General features: G+C 52.5%; 2 protein-coding genes across 4 annotated transcripts in view; one reads left to right on the forward strand and one right to left on the reverse strand.

Annotated features, from left to right (window-relative positions):
• POGZ (pogo transposable element derived with ZNF domain) overlaps positions 1-9279 on the forward strand; it is a 23540-nt gene extending 14261 nt beyond the window's left edge. For 2 of the 3 annotated variants that reach the window (XM_085560952.1, XM_085560953.1), the window contains exons 12-18: positions 456-590; positions 1003-1157; positions 1762-1902; positions 3550-3609; positions 4164-4276; positions 4566-4590; positions 6152-9279. In XM_085560952.1, the coding sequence (XP_085417078.1) occupies positions 456-590; positions 1003-1157; positions 1762-1902; positions 3550-3609; positions 4164-4276; positions 4566-4590; positions 6152-7625 (2103 nt within the window). In that variant the 3' untranslated portion in view covers positions 7626-9279. The remainder of the gene's footprint in view (positions 1-455; positions 591-1002; positions 1158-1761; positions 1903-3549; positions 3610-4163; positions 4277-4565; positions 4591-6151) is intronic. The other variant, XM_085560954.1, reaches the window with a different exon arrangement.
• Positions 9280-10108: 829 nt separating this feature from the next.
• On the reverse strand, positions 10109-15461 carry PSMB4 (proteasome 20S subunit beta 4). The gene is made up of 7 exons (XM_085560970.1): positions 15289-15461; positions 13709-13915; positions 13012-13158; positions 12410-12491; positions 12094-12216; positions 10384-10472; positions 10109-10230 (listed from the first exon to the last, which is right to left on the reverse strand). The coding sequence occupies exons 1-7, from the start codon at positions 15441-15443 to the stop codon at positions 10218-10220; spliced, it is 816 nt and encodes a 271-aa protein (XP_085417096.1). The 5' UTR covers positions 15444-15461; the 3' UTR covers positions 10109-10217.
• Between the last annotated feature and the right edge of the window lie 1464 nt (positions 15462-16925).

Below are 16925 nucleotides of genomic sequence, written 5' to 3' on the forward strand. Positions count from 1 at the left end.
CGGCAGCGCCTTCCAGCAGCACTTCATGAGGCACCAGGTGAGCCCAAATTCCAGGGGATTCCTTGGAAAATATACCTATTAATAACTAATACCTATTTAATAACTAATAAATCATTAATACCTACTTAATAATTATCAACTAATTAATAATTTCCAGAAGAGGAGCATGTACCACTGCAACAAGTCCCGCCTTCAGTTCTAATAGCCATTCAATACTCAATAAACAATTGATAGCCACTTAATAACTATTAAATTAATAATTAATAATTAATAACGAATTAATAATTACTGCTTTTTCCCAGAAGAAGAGCACGTACCACTGCAACCAGTGCAGTTTTCAGTTCTAATACCCATTCAATACTCAATAAACAATTGATGCCTATTCAACAACCAATAATCAATTAATACCTAATGAAGCAGTTAGTAATTAATTAACGCTAATGAATTTTTTCCAGAAGAAGAGCGTGTACCACTGCAACAAGTGCCGCCTGCAGTTCCTGTTTGCCAAGGACAAGATCGAGCACAAGCTGCAGCACCACAAAACCTTCCGCAAGCCCAAGCAGCTCGAGGGGCTCAAACCCGGCACCAAGGCATGCAATTCCCGGGAAAATTCCCGGGAAAATTCCCGGAAAAATTCCCGGAAAAATTGCCAGAAAAATTCCCAGGGCTTTTGTTGGCTGGGGGTGGTGGGGATGGGGAAAGGGGTGGGATTAAGCAGGAGAATTTTTTTTGGGGGGGGGTGTTCATGGGATTGAGTGGGTGTTTTATGGAGTTTGGTGGGATTCATTGGGAATTTACTGGGATTCCTTGGGAATTTATTGGGATTCATTGAATTTTGTGGGATTAATTGGGAATTTCCTGGGATTCGTGGGGTATATCCTGGAATTAATTGTTGTTTTCATAGAACTAATCGGGTATTTCGTGGTGTTGATTGGGAATTCATCCAAAGCCCGGATTCCCTGTGGAAAACCCGACCTTTCCCCAATTTCTGTGCTGCCGCAGGTGACGATCCGCGCGTCCCGGGGCCAGCCCCGCTCGCTGCCGCTGGAACCTTCCCACGGGATGGGCCCGGATCCGGCTCCCCTGGGATCCTCCGCCGACCCCCAGCCCCTCTTCCTGTGCCACCGCAACGCCCCGCGCAGAGCCGGCAAAAAAACGTCAGCGCTTTCCCGGGAAAAACGGGAAAAAACGGGAATTCGGGGGGAAAAACAGGAATTCTGGGGAAAACTCGGGAATTCTGGGATTCCCCAGCCACCATGGGATCCTCAAGAGAGCCAGGAAAATAAAGTCAGTGCTTTTCCTGGAAAAAGTAGGAATATTTGGAAAAGTCGAGGGAAAAGCAGGAAAAATATGGGAATTTGGGGAAAGAATTGGAATTTTGGGATTTCCCCGGCCACTGTAACGTCCCCAAGAGAGCTAGGAAGAAAACATCAGTGATTTTCTGGCAAAAAGTTTGGAAATTTTGGGAGAAAATCGTGTCATTATGGGGAAAAAAAAAGTGAATTCTGAGGTTGCTTTGGAAAGGTGGAGCTGGAAACCAGGGAATTAAAGCTGCAATTCCATCCTGGAATTTATTGACAGTATTGGTAATTTAATATTGGTTCGCTAATATAGATTAGTTGTAAATAATAATTCACTGTAGCAAAACCCCATCCCAAATCCTGCCATCCCCTTTCCTCCCCGCCTCCCCCATCCCACAGGCGCCTTCCCAAAGCGGCGTTTTTGGGGAATTTTGAGGGATTTTGCCGTTTTTTGCCCCAGGGGCGGCCTGGGCCGGCAGACGTGCCTGGAGTGCAGCTTCGAGATCCCCGACTTCCCCAACCACTTCCCCACCTACGTGCACTGCTCCCTGTGCCGCTACAGCACCTGCTGCTCCCGCGCCTACGCCAACCACATGATCAAGTACGGCCTTTGGGGGCAAAACGGGGGAATTTGGGAAAAAACGGGGGAATTCGGGAAAAAACAGGGGGATTTGGGAAAAAACGGGGCAAAAACGGCGAGAAACGGGGGGAAAATGGGGAGAGGGTGGGGGAAAATGGGGAGAGAGTGGGGGAAAATGGGAGATTCCTGCTGCTCCCATGCCTACGCCAACCACATGATCAAGTACGGCCTTTGGGGGGAAAACGGGGGAATTTGGGAAAAAACGGGGGGATTTGGGAAAAAACACAGGGATTTGGGAAAAAACGGGGCAAAAACGACGAGAAATGGGGGGAAAATGGGGAGAGGGTGGGGGAAAATGGGAGATTCCTGCTCCCATGCCTATGCCAACCACATGATCAAGTACGGCCTTTGGGGGGAAAACGGGGGAATTTGGGAAAAAACGGGGGAATTTGGGAAAAAACGGGGCAAAAACGGCGAGAAACGGGGGGAAAATGGGGAGAGGGTGGGGGAAAATGGGAGATTCCTGCTCCCATGCCTACGCCAACCACATGATCAAGTACGGCCTTTGGGGGGAAAACGGGGGGATTTGGGAAAAAACGGGGGGATTCGGGAAAAAAACACAGGGATTTGGGAAAAAATGGGGGGAAAATGGGAGATTCCTGCTGCTCCCGTGCCTATGCCAACCACATGATCAAGTACGGCCTTTGGGGGCAAAACGGGGGAATTTGGGAAAAAACGGGGGGATTTGGGAAAAAAACGGGGGGATTTGGGAAAAAACGGGGGGAAAATGGGGAGAAACGGGGGGAAAATGGGAGATTCCTGCTGCTCCCGCGCCTACGCCAACCACATGATCAAGTACGGCCTTTTGGGGGAAAACGGGGGAATTCGGGAAAAAACGGGGGAATTTGGGAAAAAACGGGGGAATTTGGGAAAAAACGGGGCAAAAACGACGAGAAATGGGGGGAAAATGGGGAAGGGGTGGGGGAAAATGGGGAGAGAGTGGGGGAAAATGGGAGATTCCTGCTGCTCCCACGCCTACGCCAACCACATGATCAAGTACGGCCTTTGGGGGGAAAACGGGGGAATTTGGGAAAAAACAGTGGGATTTGGGAAAACAGTGAGAAATGGGGGGAAAATGGGGAAAGGGTGGGGGAAAATGCTGCTCCCACGCCTACAGCAACCACATGGTCAAGGATGGAAAAAATCTGGGATTTGAGAATAATTGTGGGCTCCAGAACAGTTTTCCAGTGTTTCGTAGGGGATTTTTTATGGGTTAATATGTGATTTTTATGGGTTTTTTTAAAGATATTTTTAATGGATTTATGGAGGATTTTATATTATTTTATAGGGGATTTAACGGAGTTTCATTGGGAATATTATAGAGTTTTACATGAGATTTTGTGTGGCTATTATAGGGGAATTTGTATGGATTATATAGGCTATTTTCAATGGATTTATAGGGTACTTTATAGGATATGTGACATAATCTTCTAGGGAAATTTATACTAATTTTTAGGGTATTTATATGAATTTTATAGGCTATTTTATATGGATTCATTGTGTGTTTCATCTGATTTTTATTTTTTTATTATTTGTGGAGTGTTTTCTTTGATTTTACAGCCCTTTCTCCAGATTATCCCTGACTTTTCCATCTTTTTCCCTCTCCAGCAACCACGTTCCCCGGAAAAGCCCCAAATATTTGGCTTTGTTCAAGAACTACACGGCCAGGTATGGAAAAAAATTCCCAAAATCCCAATTTCAGCCCCTGGGAATTCCTGACCGTTTTCATTCTGGGGGAAGTTCAGGGATTTTGGGATTTATGGATCCCATTCCTATTATGCTCCAGAATGGGGGAGTTTTACATTTTAATTATTAATAATTATTATTTAATATTTAATTATTATTAATAATTTAATTATTATAAATCTCAGTATTAACAATGAGTCATTGATAATAGTGATTTAGTTAGCAATAATTTGGTTATTAATGAGGGGTTGGACAAATTTTTATATCTGAAATTAAAGTTTATTTCTTTTTCTTCCTCCTCCTCTTTTCCTCCCTTTTTCTTTCCCCTCATTTTCTCTTTTTTCCCTTTTTCCTCCCCTTTCCCCCTATTTTTCCCCCTTTTCCCCCCTCCCACATTTTTCCTTCTTTTCCCCCTTTTCACATTTTTCCCTCCCATTTTTCCCTTTTGTCTGCCATTTCCCCCCCTTTTCAACCCCATTTCCCCCTTCTTTTTTCCCCCTTTTTCCCATTTTTCCTGTTTTTCCCCCATTTCCCAGCGGGGTGAGGCTCTCGTGCTCCTCCTGCCTCTTTGTCACCTCCGAGGGCGACTCCATGGCCAAACATTTGGTCTTCAACCCCTCCCACGAGTCCAGCAACATCATTGTCCAAGGTAAAACCGGGAAAAAAAACGGGAAAACGGGAAAAAAACCCAGAACTCCCACCAAAATCCAAGAAATATTCATATTCTAGAGCTTGGGAATAAACTGAATTAATTTTGCCTTTTTTTTAATGGGATGGAAGTTCAGAATTCATTCCTGAGGGAGCTTGGTTTGGTTCCAGCTCTTCCAGGAATTCCCACAAATCCCAAACTCCTCTGAAATAAAATTAAATAGAAGTAAAAACCTAAAATACCTCAAATGAATCGGAATAAAAACCTTAAATATTCTGTGTTATTCCAGGGCCTTCTTGGATATCACATTCCAGGTAAGCCAAAAATTCCTGTTTATCCTCATGCCTCCTAATCCATGAATTTTTTTCTGATTTTTTTCCCCCTTTCCTTTTTCTCTCTTTGTTTCTCCTCTTGTTTTCCTTTTTCCTTCCCTTTCCCACCCTGTTTCCCCTTTTATTCCCTTTTTCTTCCCCATGTTTTTTCCTTAACCCCTTTTCCCCCCTTTTTTCCTCCTTTTCCTCCCTTTTTTCCTCCTTTTCCCCTTCTTTTTTCCTCTCTGTATTCATCCCCCCTTTTCCCCATTTTTTTCCTTTTCCCCACTTTTCCCTCCTTTTCCTCCTTTCCCCCCTTTTTTTCTCCTTTTCCCCATCTTTTTTCCTCTCCGTATTCATCCCCCCTTTTCCCCATTTTTTCCTCTTTTTTTCCTCCTTTTCCCCTTCTTTTTCCCCTTTTTTTCTCTCCGCATTCATCCCCCCTTTTCCCCATTTTTTTCCTTTTTTCCCTTTTTTCCTCCTTTTCCCCTTTTTTTTCCTCTCTGTATTCATCCCCCCTTTTCCCCCTTTTTTTCCTCTTTCCCCTTTTTTCCTCTCTGCATTCATCCCCCCTTTTCCCCATTTTTTTCCTCTTTTTTTCCTCCTTTTCCCCTTCTTTTCCCCTTCTTTTTTCCTCTCTGTATTCATCCCCCCTTTTCCCCATTTTTTCCTTTTCCCCACTTTTCCCTCCTTTTCCTCCTTTCCCCCCTTTTTTTCTCCTTTTCCCCATCTTTTTTCCTCTCCGTATTCATCCCCCCTTTTCCCCATTTTTTTCCTTTTTTCCCCTTTTTTCCTCTCTGTATTCATCCCCCCTTTTCCCCATTTTTTTCCTCTTTTTTCCTTCTTTTCCCCTTCTTTTTTCCTCTCCGTATTCATCCCCCCTTTTCCCCATTTTTTTCCTCTTTTTTCCTTCTTTTCCCCATCTTTTTTCCTCTCCATATTCATCCCCCCTTTTCCCCATTTTTTTCCTTTTTTCCCCTTTTTTCCTCTCCGCATTCATCCCCCCTTTTCCGTATTTTTTTCCTTTTTTCCCCTTTTTTCCTCTCTGTATTCATCCCCCCTTTTCCCCATTTTTTTCCTCTTTTTTCCTTCTTTTCCTCTTCTTTTTTCCTCTCCGTATTCATCCCCCCTTTTCCCCATTTTTTTCCTCTTTTTTTCCTCCTTTTCCCCTTCTTTTCCCCTTCTTTTTTCCTCTCCGCATTCATCCCCCCTTTTCCCCATTTTTTTCCTCTTTTTTTCCTCCTTTTCCCCTTCTTTTTCCCCTTTTTTTCTCTCCGTATTCATCCCCCCTTTTCCCCATTTTTTTCCTCTTTTTTCCCCTTTTTTTCCCCTTCCTTTTCCCCTTTTTTCCTCTCTGCATTCATCCCCCCTTTTCCCCATTTTTTTCCTTTTTTCCCCTTTTTTTCCTCTTTCCCCTTTTTTCCTCTCCGCATCCACCCCCTTTTCCCCATTTTTTCCTTTCCCCTTCCCACCCTTCCCTCCCCTCATTTTCCCCATCTTCCCCCTTTTCTCCCCTCCCCTTTCCCCCAAAATTCCCAAAATTCCCCGTCTCCGTCTCCTCCAGGCGCGCCGCGGCCGAGCCGCGCTGCCGGTCGCCGTCCCCGCCTCGCCCCGCCGAGGCGCCGAGCCCGCCCCGCGCCGCCCCGGGACCCCCGGGCCCGCAGCCCCCCGAGCCCCCCGAGCCCCCCGAGCCCCCCGAGGGCGGCAGGAAGGAGCCGCTGTCCGTCAGGAAGCTGCGCGTGGTGCTCTTCGCCCTGTGCTCCAGCACGGAGCAGGCGGCCCGGCATTTCCGCAACCCTCCGCGCCGCATCCGCCGCTGGCTGCGGCGCTTCCAGGCCGGCCGCGAGGAGCGCGCCGAGCTGCCCGAGGGCAAGTACCTGAGCCTGGAGGCCGAGGAGAAGCTGGCCGAGTGGGTCCTGACCCAGCGCGAGCAGCAGCTGCCGGTCAACGAGGAGACGCTCTTCCAGAAGGCCACGAAGATCGGGAGGTCTCTGGAAGGAGGCTTCCAGATCTCCTACGAGTGGGCCGTGCGCTTCATGCTGCGCCACCACCTCAGCAGCCACACGCGCCGCGGCGTCGCCCACCCGCTGCCCAAGGAGATGCAGGGCAACGCCGGGGCCTTCATCGAGTTCGTGCAGCGCCAGATCCACGCGCAGGAGCTGCCGCCGGCCATGATCGCCGCCGTGGACGAGATCTCGCTCTTCCTGGACGCGGAGGTGCTGGGCGGCGGCGAGCGCAGGGAGAGCGCGCTGCAGACCGTGGGCAACGGGGAGCCCTGGTGCGAGCTGGTGCTGACCGTGCTGGCCGACGGCGGCGTCCTGCCCGCCCTGCTCATCTCCAGAGGCCGCCTGCCCCGCCCGCCCGCCGTTCCCGAATCCATCCTGCTGGAATCCAAGGAGAGCGGCTGCGGCGACGACGAGATCATGGAGCTGTGGGCGGCGCGGGTGTGGAGGAAGCACGCGGAGTGCCGGGGCGGCGCTCCCAGAGGAATGCTGGTGCTGGATTGCCACCGGACGCACCTGTCCGAGGAGGTGCTGGCCGTGCTCAGCGCGGCCGGAGCGCTGCCGGCCGTCATCCCGGCCGGCTGCAGCTCCCGCGCCCAGCCCCTGGACGTGTGCGTCAAGAGATCCCTGAAAAACTTCCTCCACAAAAAGTGGAAAGAACGGTCGAGAGATCTGGCCGATTCCGACTCCTCCGCGCTGCTCCAGCTGCTGCTGGGCTGGCTGGGAGAAGCTTTGGAAATCCTCGGGAATTGCCCGGAATTGATCCGGAAATCTTTCCTGGTGGCCAGCGTCCTGCCGGGGCCGGCCGGAGACTCGGGATCGCCGCGGCGCAACGGCGACGAGCAGGAGGAGCTGATCGCCGCCATGGAGGAGAGGCTGAAAATCGCCAAAACCCGGGAATCGTCCCCGGAATTCCCGGAAAACGACGACCCCGAGGCCGACCCCGACATCCTGCACCGGCTCTTCGAGGGGGAGAGCGAGGCCGAGTCCTTCTACGGCTTCGAGGAGGCGGATCTGGAGCTGATGGAAATCTGAGAATTCCCAGGAAAAAAGAAAAAAAAACAAACAAAAAGTTGGACGGATTCATCCCGGAATTTCCTGGGGCTGGAGAGGCCGAGGAGCGCAGGGAACGGACAGCGGCGTTCCCTGGTTTTGGGCCCGAAAATTGACCGATATTCCGAGTTTTTGGCCACAGAAACGGAAGACTGTTCCCAGTTTCTGGCCCCCAAAACGCAAAGGATATTCCCTGTTTTCGGAGATCCAAACACATCCCAGAAATAGAAGGCTATTCCCAATTTTCTTCCCCAAAGGTTGAAGGATATCCCCTATTTTTGCCTGGCAAAAATTAAAAAAAAAAATTCCCTGTTTATGGCCCCAAAAATCAAAGGATGCTCCCTGTTTTCGGAGAGCCAATTATTAAAAAATAACAGCAATTATACCGGAAATTAAAGGATATTCCCATTTTTTAGCCCCAAAACCCCAAGGATATTCCCAATTTTTGGCCCCAAAATCAAAGAATGTTCCCAAATGTTTTGCCCCAAAACAAAGGACATTCCCAGTTTTCGGAACAAACAGATGAGATCCCAGTTCCCAGCGGATTTCTGGGATTTTTCTGGATTTTCCATTTCCACTGATTTTTTGGGAGGATTTTCGTGGCTTTTTTTTTTTTCTGTTTTTTTAAATCTAAAAAAAAAAAAACCTGGGGAAAAAAAAACAAACTTGGATTCACTGTGTTGGTATTTCCTTGGAATTCTCTCTCGTGGGTGGATATTTTTTGGGAATTTTCTTTACCTCACTTGTACCATAATTCCTGGTTTTTAGCGGTGGGAATTTGACGTCGTTTGTGCCCAGTTTTTTTTCCAAGAAGACAAAAAAAAATCCTTGGGTTTAACTCGCAAAATAATTTGGGGAATTTTTCGTTCTTTTTTTCCTTGATTTTTTTAGTTTTGGAATTTAACCCAGAAAATCCCCGTTTTCACGGAAAGTTCCTTCAGATTGGCCGTGAAGACTCAGTTATTTTGGGGTTTTTTAAATGGAAATCAGGAATTTTGATGGAATTTTGGAGGGATTTTAGGGAGTTTTGAGGAAGTTGGCTTGGGAATTGTGACTCTACCATTCCACGCCAGCAATTCCTGGGATTGGCGCTGCTTTTCCTGCCCCCGACCTCGATTTTCCCAATTTCTCCCCCAAAAAATTCCCATTGGAGGGGCAGAAACCCCCAGCTCTTCCTTGGATTTCCCCCTTCTGGATCGTTAATGATCAACTTTATTTTAAAAAAGAGCCATCCTGGAAAACCCTGCCTTCCGTAGGATCGGAAAATCCGGGATCTGGGACTGAGACTGATGGAAAACCCAAAAAATTCATAAAAAAAAAAGAATTTGGGTTGATTTTTCACTGCCAGCTCCGATTTTTTACTGAAATTTGCATGTTTTTTGGGAAAATGATTTTTTTTTTTTAATTTTAAGAATTCTTGGAATTCCCAAATTCCAGAGGCACCTGGCACCTGTTTTTCCATAAGATTTGTGGAGTTTTTGTTTCTTTTTTTTTTTTTTTTTTGTTTTTTCCCAAAGGAAAACAGGAAAAAAAAAATTTAAAATTCAAAATAAATAAAATCAAAAAATAAAAAAAATATTGATCAGCTTGGAATTGTACAGGAGTGGAAAATGTGGAATAAAAGCAGGGAAATGGATTTATAAATAAACGGTGTTTTTATTGTGGAAAAAAATCATTCCCATGGGATTTGGGTGGGAAAATCATGGATTTAATTAATTCTTCAGGGTCAGAATTGGTTTTTTCCACAGAAAATTCCTGGGTTTTTTTAAGTCGAAGGTGGGAAAATGCTGCTGGAGGAATTTTGGGAATGGGCAGGGGAAAAATTCCATTTTAATTGGATTTCTGTGGCCTTGGTTACTGAAATATTCCAACGTTTTAGTGAAATATTCCAACATTTTATTTTTGTTGAAATACTCCAGTATTTTATGGACATCATCAAAACTTTATGGAAAGATTCCAATATTTTATCGAGATTTTATGTAACTTTATGGAAACATTCCAGGGTTTTACAGAAACATCCCAGTATTTTATTGAAATGTCCTTCATTTACTGAACTATTCCATAACCCCAGAATTCCCAGAAAAACCACTGCGGGTCCATTTGAAGCAGCAGAAATTCCCCAAAATTTGGGATTTTAACCCAAAGGGGGTTTGGGACCATCTCAGAATTCCCCAGAAAAGGATTTGGGGCAAATTTGAGCCATTTTGGGTTCAACAGATCCTGACCCATCCTAGAATTCCCAGGCTTGGGAATGACCTTGAAATCCCCCTGGATTTGGGATTTTGGGGAAAAAATCCCACGGAGCGTCCCAAAATCGTGGACAGGGTTTAGGGATTCCCAGGCTCCATGCCACCTCAGAAATTCCACAGTTTCAGAAGGAATTGGGATCTGGGGCCACAGCATCCATCCGGAATTCCGGAACTCCCCGCGATCTTCGAGGATTCCCAAAGAACAAACACACGGACTGGTCTTAAACACTGGATTTTATTCCCAAAAAACACCAGATTTTTGCCATTCCAGAGGGGAAGAAGGGATGGGATAAAAACGGGCTGAGGCCGGAGCAGCTCCTGGAGATCACTCGAAACCTCTGGAAAAATGGGAAAAAAGGGAAAAACGGGGTTAGAGGGGCAGGAAAAACAGCTGGATGTCCCTCTGGAATGACCAATCCCGCTGTATCCAGGTGGGAATTCCGTGGAGGTCCCCGGAATTCCCAGATGCCGATATTCCAGGTGGGAATTACCTGACGGCGTGGGCGATGTCCCAGTTGGCCTCCAGGGTCAGGGGTCCCTCCAGCTCCACGCCCTTCTCCGTCACCGTGGCGACCTCGTACTGCGGGAAAACCCGGGATTCGGGAATTCCACAGGGAAAAGCCCGGAATTCCACAGGGAAAACCCCGGAATGCCTCAATCCCCGCCTGGAATTCCACGGGAAAAACCCTGGAATGCCTCGATCCCAGGCCTGGAATTCCATGGGAAAAACCCTGGAATGCCTCGATCCCAGGCCTGGAATTCCATGGGAAAAACCCTGGAATGCCTCGATCCCAGGCCTGGAATTCCATGGGAAAAACCCTGGAATGCCTCGATCCCAGCCCTGGAATTTCATGGGAAAAACCCTGGAATGCCTCGATCCCAGCCCTGGAATTCCATGGGAAAAACCCTGGAATGCCTCGATCCCAGCCCTGGAATTCCATGGGAAAAACCCTGCCATTGGGATGGGTTTGGGCTGGCTCCCACCTATTTGGGGATGGATTTTGGGACAAATTCCCGGGATTTGGGATACAAACCCTATTAAATGACCGGGCATCCCTGTAGTAGAGCACCCTCAGGCAGCGCTCCAGCAGCTCCCAGGACTGGGATGGATTTGGGGCGGATCCCATGGATTTGGGATGGGTTTGGGATGGATTTGGGATGGATTTGGGATGGGTTTGGGATGGGTTTGGGATGGGTTTGGGATACAAACCCTATTAAATGACCGAGCATCCCTGTAGTAGAGCACCCTCAGGCAGCGCTCCAGCAGCTCCCAGGACTGGGATGGATTTGGGATGGGTTTGGGATGGATTTGGGATGGATTTGGGATGGGTTTGGGATGGATTTGGGATGGATTTGGGATGGGTTTGGGGCGGATCCCATGGATTTGGGATGGGTTTGGGGCGGATCCCATGGATTTGGGATGGGTTTGGGGAGGATCCCATGGATTTGGGATGGATTTGGGATGGGTTTGGGATGGATTTGGGATGGGTTCGGGATGGATTTGGGATGGGTTTGGGATGGATTTGGGATGGATTTGGGATGGGTTTGGGATGGGTTTGGGATACAAACCCTATTAAATGACCGAGCATCCCTGTAGTAGAGCACCCTCAGGCAGCGCTCCAGCAGCTCCCGGGACTGGGATGGGTTTGGGGCGGATCCCATGGGTTTGGGATGGGTTTGGGATGGGTTTGGGATGGATTTGGGATGGATTTGGGATACAAACCCTATTAAATGACCGCGCATCCCTGTAGTAGAGCACCCTCAGGCAGCGCTCCAGCAGCTCCCGGGACTGGGTTGGGTTTGGGGCGGATCCCATGGATTTGGGTTGGGTTTGGGGCGGATCCCATGGATTTGGGATGGGTTTGGGGAGGATCCCATGGATTTGGGATGGATTTGGGATGGGTTTGGGATGGATTTGGGATGGGTTCGGGATGGATTTGGGATGGGTTTGGGATGGATTTGGGATGGATTTGGGATGGGTTTGGGATGGGTTTGGGATGGATTTGGGATGGGTTTGGGATACAAACCCTATTAAATGACCGCGCATCCCTGTAGTAGAGCACCCTCAGGCAGCGCTCCAGCAGCTCCCGGGACTGGGTTGGGTTTGGGGTGGATCCCATGGATTTGGGATGGGTTTGGGGCGGATCCCATGGATTTGGGATGGGTTTGGGATGGATTTGGGATGGATTTGGGATACAAACCCTATTAAATGACCGAGCATCCCTGTAGTAGAGCACCCTCAGGCAGCGCTCCAGCAGCTCCCGCGCCTCCTCCCGCGTCGGGAGCCGATCCTGATTCCGCTCCAGCTCCGCCCGCAGCAGCGGCTGCGCACGGATTGGGAATAAAGGGACAAATTAATTAAAATCAGATCGAAAATCAAAATATTGATTAAAAAGTGACGAGCTAGAAAATAACGAGCCAAAAGAGGTTTATAATCCATTAAAAAAAATTATAAACTAAGTAAAGAAAATTATCAATGAATAATTTAACGAACTAAAGACCCGAGCCCGGGCTCACCTGGGCCAGGTAAGCCCCGAATCCCGTGGCCAGCGACGGCGCCTCGTAGGCCACGCCCAGCATGTCCACGTATCCCAGGAAACTGCAGGAACGGGAGAGCGGGAATCACCTGGGGAACCGGGAATTCCCTGGGAAGGAGGCGGGAATTCCCCTGGGAAAGAACAGGAACCACCCCAGGAAAAGCAGGAATTCCCTGGGAAGGAGGAGGAGAAACCCCCCCAGGAAAAGCAGGAATTCCCTGGGAAGGAGGAGGAGAAACCAGCCCAGGAAAAGCAGGAATTCCCTGGGAAGGAGGAGGAGAAACCCCCCCAGGAAAAGCAGGAATTCCCTGGGAAGGAGGAGGAGAAACCCCCCCAGGAAAAGCAGGAATTCCCTGGGAAGGAGGAGGAGAAACCAGCCCAGGAAAAGCAGGAATTCCCTGGGAAGGAGGAGGAGCAACCAGCCCAGGAAAAGCAGGAATTCCCTGGGAAGGAGGAGGAGAAACCAGCCCAGGAAAAGCAGGAATTCCCTGGGAAGGAGGAGGAGAAACCCCCCCAGGAAAAGCAGGAATTCCCTGGGAAGGAGGAGCAATCCCTGGAAGCCCCAGGCGCGGGATCGCTCACGTCTCCCCGCCGTAGACGCCGGCGATGAGCACGGTATTCCAGAGGGGATTGATCTTGGAGCGCCGGTTGTACAGGACCCGCGTCAGCCACGAGTGCAGCGCCCGCGGGCTGTAGCTGTGCCCGTCCCCCAGCAGCTCCTCGTCGATCCTGAAATTCCATGGAATTCCATGGAAGTCCGGCCTTGGAGACCAGGGATTCAGGGGCTGCAGATCGGGGATTCGGGGATTGGAGCGGAGCAAGAAACGCCGCGGAATTCGGGGATGGAACGACAAGGAATCCAGGGATTTGTGCTCAAGGAATCCAGGGATTTGTGCTCAAGGAATCCAGGGATCTGTGCTCAAGGAATTCAGGGATTTGTGCTCAAGGAATCCAGGGATTTGTGCTCAAGGAATTCAGGGATTTGTGCTCAAGGAATTCAGGGATTTGTGCTCAAGGAATTCAGGGATTTGTGCTCAAGGAATCCAGGGATTTGTGCTCAAGGAATCCAGGGATTTGTGCTCAAGGAATTCTGGGATCGCAGCAGAGAAATTCTGGGGATTGGCGCACCAAAACCACTGGGGATGGGAAATTCCCAAATCCCCAGGAATCAATCCAGAATTTTGGGGTGGGGACTTCGTGGGAATCGACTGAGGATCGTGGGATGGGGAATCTCGGAATTCCCGAGGGAATTTGGGCTGGGAATTCCCGGGAATCTTACACCATCTGCTCCAGGAGCTGCCGCAGGTGCTGGAAATCCGCCAGGTCACCGGAGGCTCCGAGCACGGTGGAGTCGTTGACCTTGAGGAGCCGGGAGATTCCCCGGAATCGCGCCAGGGATCCGTAGGATCCCACCGTGTCCGCGGCCAGCATCACCCCCCCGGAGAACTTCAGGCCCAGCACCGACGTGCCGGTCACCATCGGGCTCCTGGCACGCCGAGATCCCAGTCACACCAGTTCGGATCCCAGTCACACCAGTTCGGATCCCAGTCACACCAGTTCGGATTCAGTCACACCAGTTCGGATCCCAGTCACACCAGTTTGGATCCCAGTCACACCAGGTCGGATCCCAGTCACACCAGTTCGGATCCCACTCACACCAGTTTGGATCCCAGTCACACCAGTTTGGATCCCAGTCACACCAGTTCGGATCCCAGTCACACCAGTTCGGATCCCAGTCACACCAGTTCGGATCCCAGTCACACCAGTTCGGATCCCAGCGTGTCCATTCTGCGCCCCTGGAGTCTCCCCGGCATTCCCGGATTTTCTGCTCCTTCCCTTTCCCCCTTTCTCCCTCCCAGTTCCCCCCAGTTTGCCCCCCCAGCCCTCAAAGACCCTCCCCAAATCCCCCCATTTCCTCTCCCCCACCCCAAATCCCCCAGTCTCCCCAGTTCCTGCCCACTCTCCCCAGTTCCCCCCCAATTCCCTCAGGAACCCCCCCACTCTCCCCAATTCCCTCCCAGTCTCCACAGTTCCCCCCCATTTCTCCCCAGTTCCCCCCCAGTTCCCTCAGGGACCCCCCCAGTCTCCTCAATTCTCTCCCAGTCTCCCCAATTCCCCCCCAATTCCCTTAGGGACCCCTCCACTCTCCCCAGTTTCCCCCCAGTTCCCTCCAATTTCCCCCCCAGTCTCTCCCAATTCCCTCAGGGACCCCCCGGTCTCCCCCAGTTTCCCTCAGAGACTCCCCCCCACTCTCCCCAATTTCCCCCCCAGTCTCCCCAATTCCCTCCCACTCTCCCCAGTTCCCCCCCAATTCCCTCAGGGACCCCCCAATTCCCTCAGGGACCCCCCAGTCTCCTCAATTCTCTCCCAGTCTCCCCAATTTCCTCCCAGTTCTCCCCAGTTCCCCCCCAATTCCCTCAGGGACCCCTCCACTCTCCCCCAATTCTCTCCCACTCTCCCCAGTTCTCTCCCAATTCCCTCAGGGACCCCCCCACTCTCCCCCAATTCCCTCAGGGACCCCCCCACTCTCCCCCAATTCTCTCCCACTCTCCCCAGTTCTCTCCCAATTCCCTCAGGGACCCCCCAGTTCCCTCAGGGACCCCCCAGTCTCCCCAATTTCCCCCCCACTCTCCCCCCATTCCCTCAGGGACCCCCCAGTTCCCTCAGGGACCCCCCCAGTCTCCCCAATTTCCCCCCCACTCTCCCCCCATTCCCTCAGGGACCCCCCAATTCCCTCAGGGACCCCCCAGTCTCCCCCAATTCCCTCAGGGACCCCCCAGTTCCCTCAGGGTCCCCCCAGTTTCCCTCAGGGACCCCCCCCACTCCCCCATCCCCACCCCGCGCTCCCGCTGCCCTCACAGGGTGCGGCCGGCGGGCAGCGCGGCGGGCGCGGTGCCGGTGCCCCGGGAGGCGCGGGGGGCGGTGCCGGTGTGCCCCAGGGCCCGGGGGATGTAGGTTTGCCCCGGGGCCGGGCCCCCGGCCCAGAACGGCGGCGGCGCTGCCCCGGCCTCCATCTTAGTCACGGCGCGACTGCGCCTGCGCGGGGGCGGCCCCGCCCCCGCAGCGGGGGGCGTGGCCACAGTCCCGCCTCAAGATGGCGCCGCCCCCGCCCCACGTGACGCAGCACCGGTGCGGCGGTGGGCGGGGCTTGGCGCGCGGCGCCGCGCCCGGTGGGCGGGGCTTGGGGCGGCGCTGGCCAATCGGCGGCGAGGGGCGGGGCTCGGGCGAAGGTAACAGGTTGCGGCGGCTGCGGCGGGAGCGGGCGGTGAGTGGGGGGGGCACCGGGAAACGGGGCTGGGGATACGGGAAAACGGGGATGGGGACACGGGAAACGGGGCTGGGGATACGGGAAATGGGGCTGGGGATCGGGAAATGGGGCTGGGGACACCGGACAGGGGTGGGGACACGGGAAAACGGGGATGGGAACACCGGACAGGGGCGGGGACACGGGAAATGGGGCTGGGGACACGGGAAATGGGGCTGGGGACACGGGAAATGGGGCTGGGGACACCGGGCAGGGCTGGGGACACGGGAAAACGGGGCTGGGGATACGGGAAATGGGGCTGGGGACACGGGAAATGGGGCTCGGGACAGCGGACAGGCGCTGGTGGCACGGGGGTGGGGGGTGTTGGCACGGGACAGGGCGCAGGTGACACCGGAGGAGGTGCAGGTGACACCGGGCAGGGCTCTGGTGACACCGGGCAGGGCTCTGGTGACACCGGAGGAGGTGCCGGTGACACCGGGCAGGGCTCTGGTGACACCGGAGGAGGTGCCGGTGACACCGGAGACAGTCGTGGTGGCACGGGTGACACCGGGAGGGGATCTGGGGGCACGCAGAGGTCGCTGGTGACACGGGACAGGCTCCGGTGACACGCAGAGGGGTCTGGGGACACCGGGGAGGGCGCTGGGGACACTGGAGAGGGTCCTGAGGACACGGAACAGGGTCCCGGTGTCCCTCCACGGGGTCCCGGTGTCCCTTTAGGGGGTCCCGGTGTCCCTCCATGGGGTCCCGGTGTCCCTCCACGGGGTCCCGGTGTCCCTCCATGGGGTCCCGGTGTCCCTTTAAGGGTCCCGGTGTCCCTCCATGGGGTCCCGGTGTCCCTCCACGGGGTCCCGGTGTCCCTTTAAGGGTCCCGGTGTCCCTTTAAGGGTCCCGGTGTCCCTCCACGGGGTCCCGGTGTCCCTTTAGGGGGTCCCGGTGTCCCTCCACGGGGTCCCAGTGTCCCTTTAAGGGTCCCGGTGTCCCTTTAAGGGTCCCGGTGTCCCTCCACGGGGTCCCGGTGTCCCTTTAGGGGGTCCCGGTGTCCTTCCACGGGGTCCCGGTGTCCCTTTAAGGGGTCCCGGTGTCCCTTTAAGGGTCCCGGTGTCCCTTTAAGGGGTCCCGGTGTCCCTTTAAGGGTCCCGGTGTCCCTCCACGGGGTCCCGGTGTCCCTTTAAGGCTCCCGGTGTCCCTTCATGGGGTCCCGGTGTCCCTCCACGGGGTCCCGGTGTCCCTT

This window comes from Lonchura striata, chromosome 25, assembly GCF_050655825.1.
Source record: "Lonchura striata isolate lonStrDom1 chromosome 25, ASM5065582v1, whole genome shotgun sequence".
Classification (NCBI taxonomy): domain Eukaryota; kingdom Metazoa; phylum Chordata; class Aves; order Passeriformes; family Estrildidae; genus Lonchura; species Lonchura striata.

What these genes read in the sequence shown, in the direction of transcription:
- PSMB4 (XM_085560970.1), bottom strand. Translation starts at nt 15,443, where the DNA reads ATGGAGGCCGGGGCAGCGCCGCCGCCGTTCTGGGCCGGGGGCCCGGCC. An exon ending in TCGGGGCTTACCTGGCCCAG is followed by an intron (nt 12,217 to 12,409) that starts GTGAGCCCGGGC and finishes ATCCGTGCGCAG; the next exon opens with CCGCTGCTGCGGGCGGAGCT. An exon ending in ATGCTCGGTCATTTAATAGG is followed by an intron (nt 10,473 to 12,093) that starts GTTTGTATCCCA and finishes GTTTTCCCGCAG; the next exon opens with TACGAGGTCGCCACGGTGAC.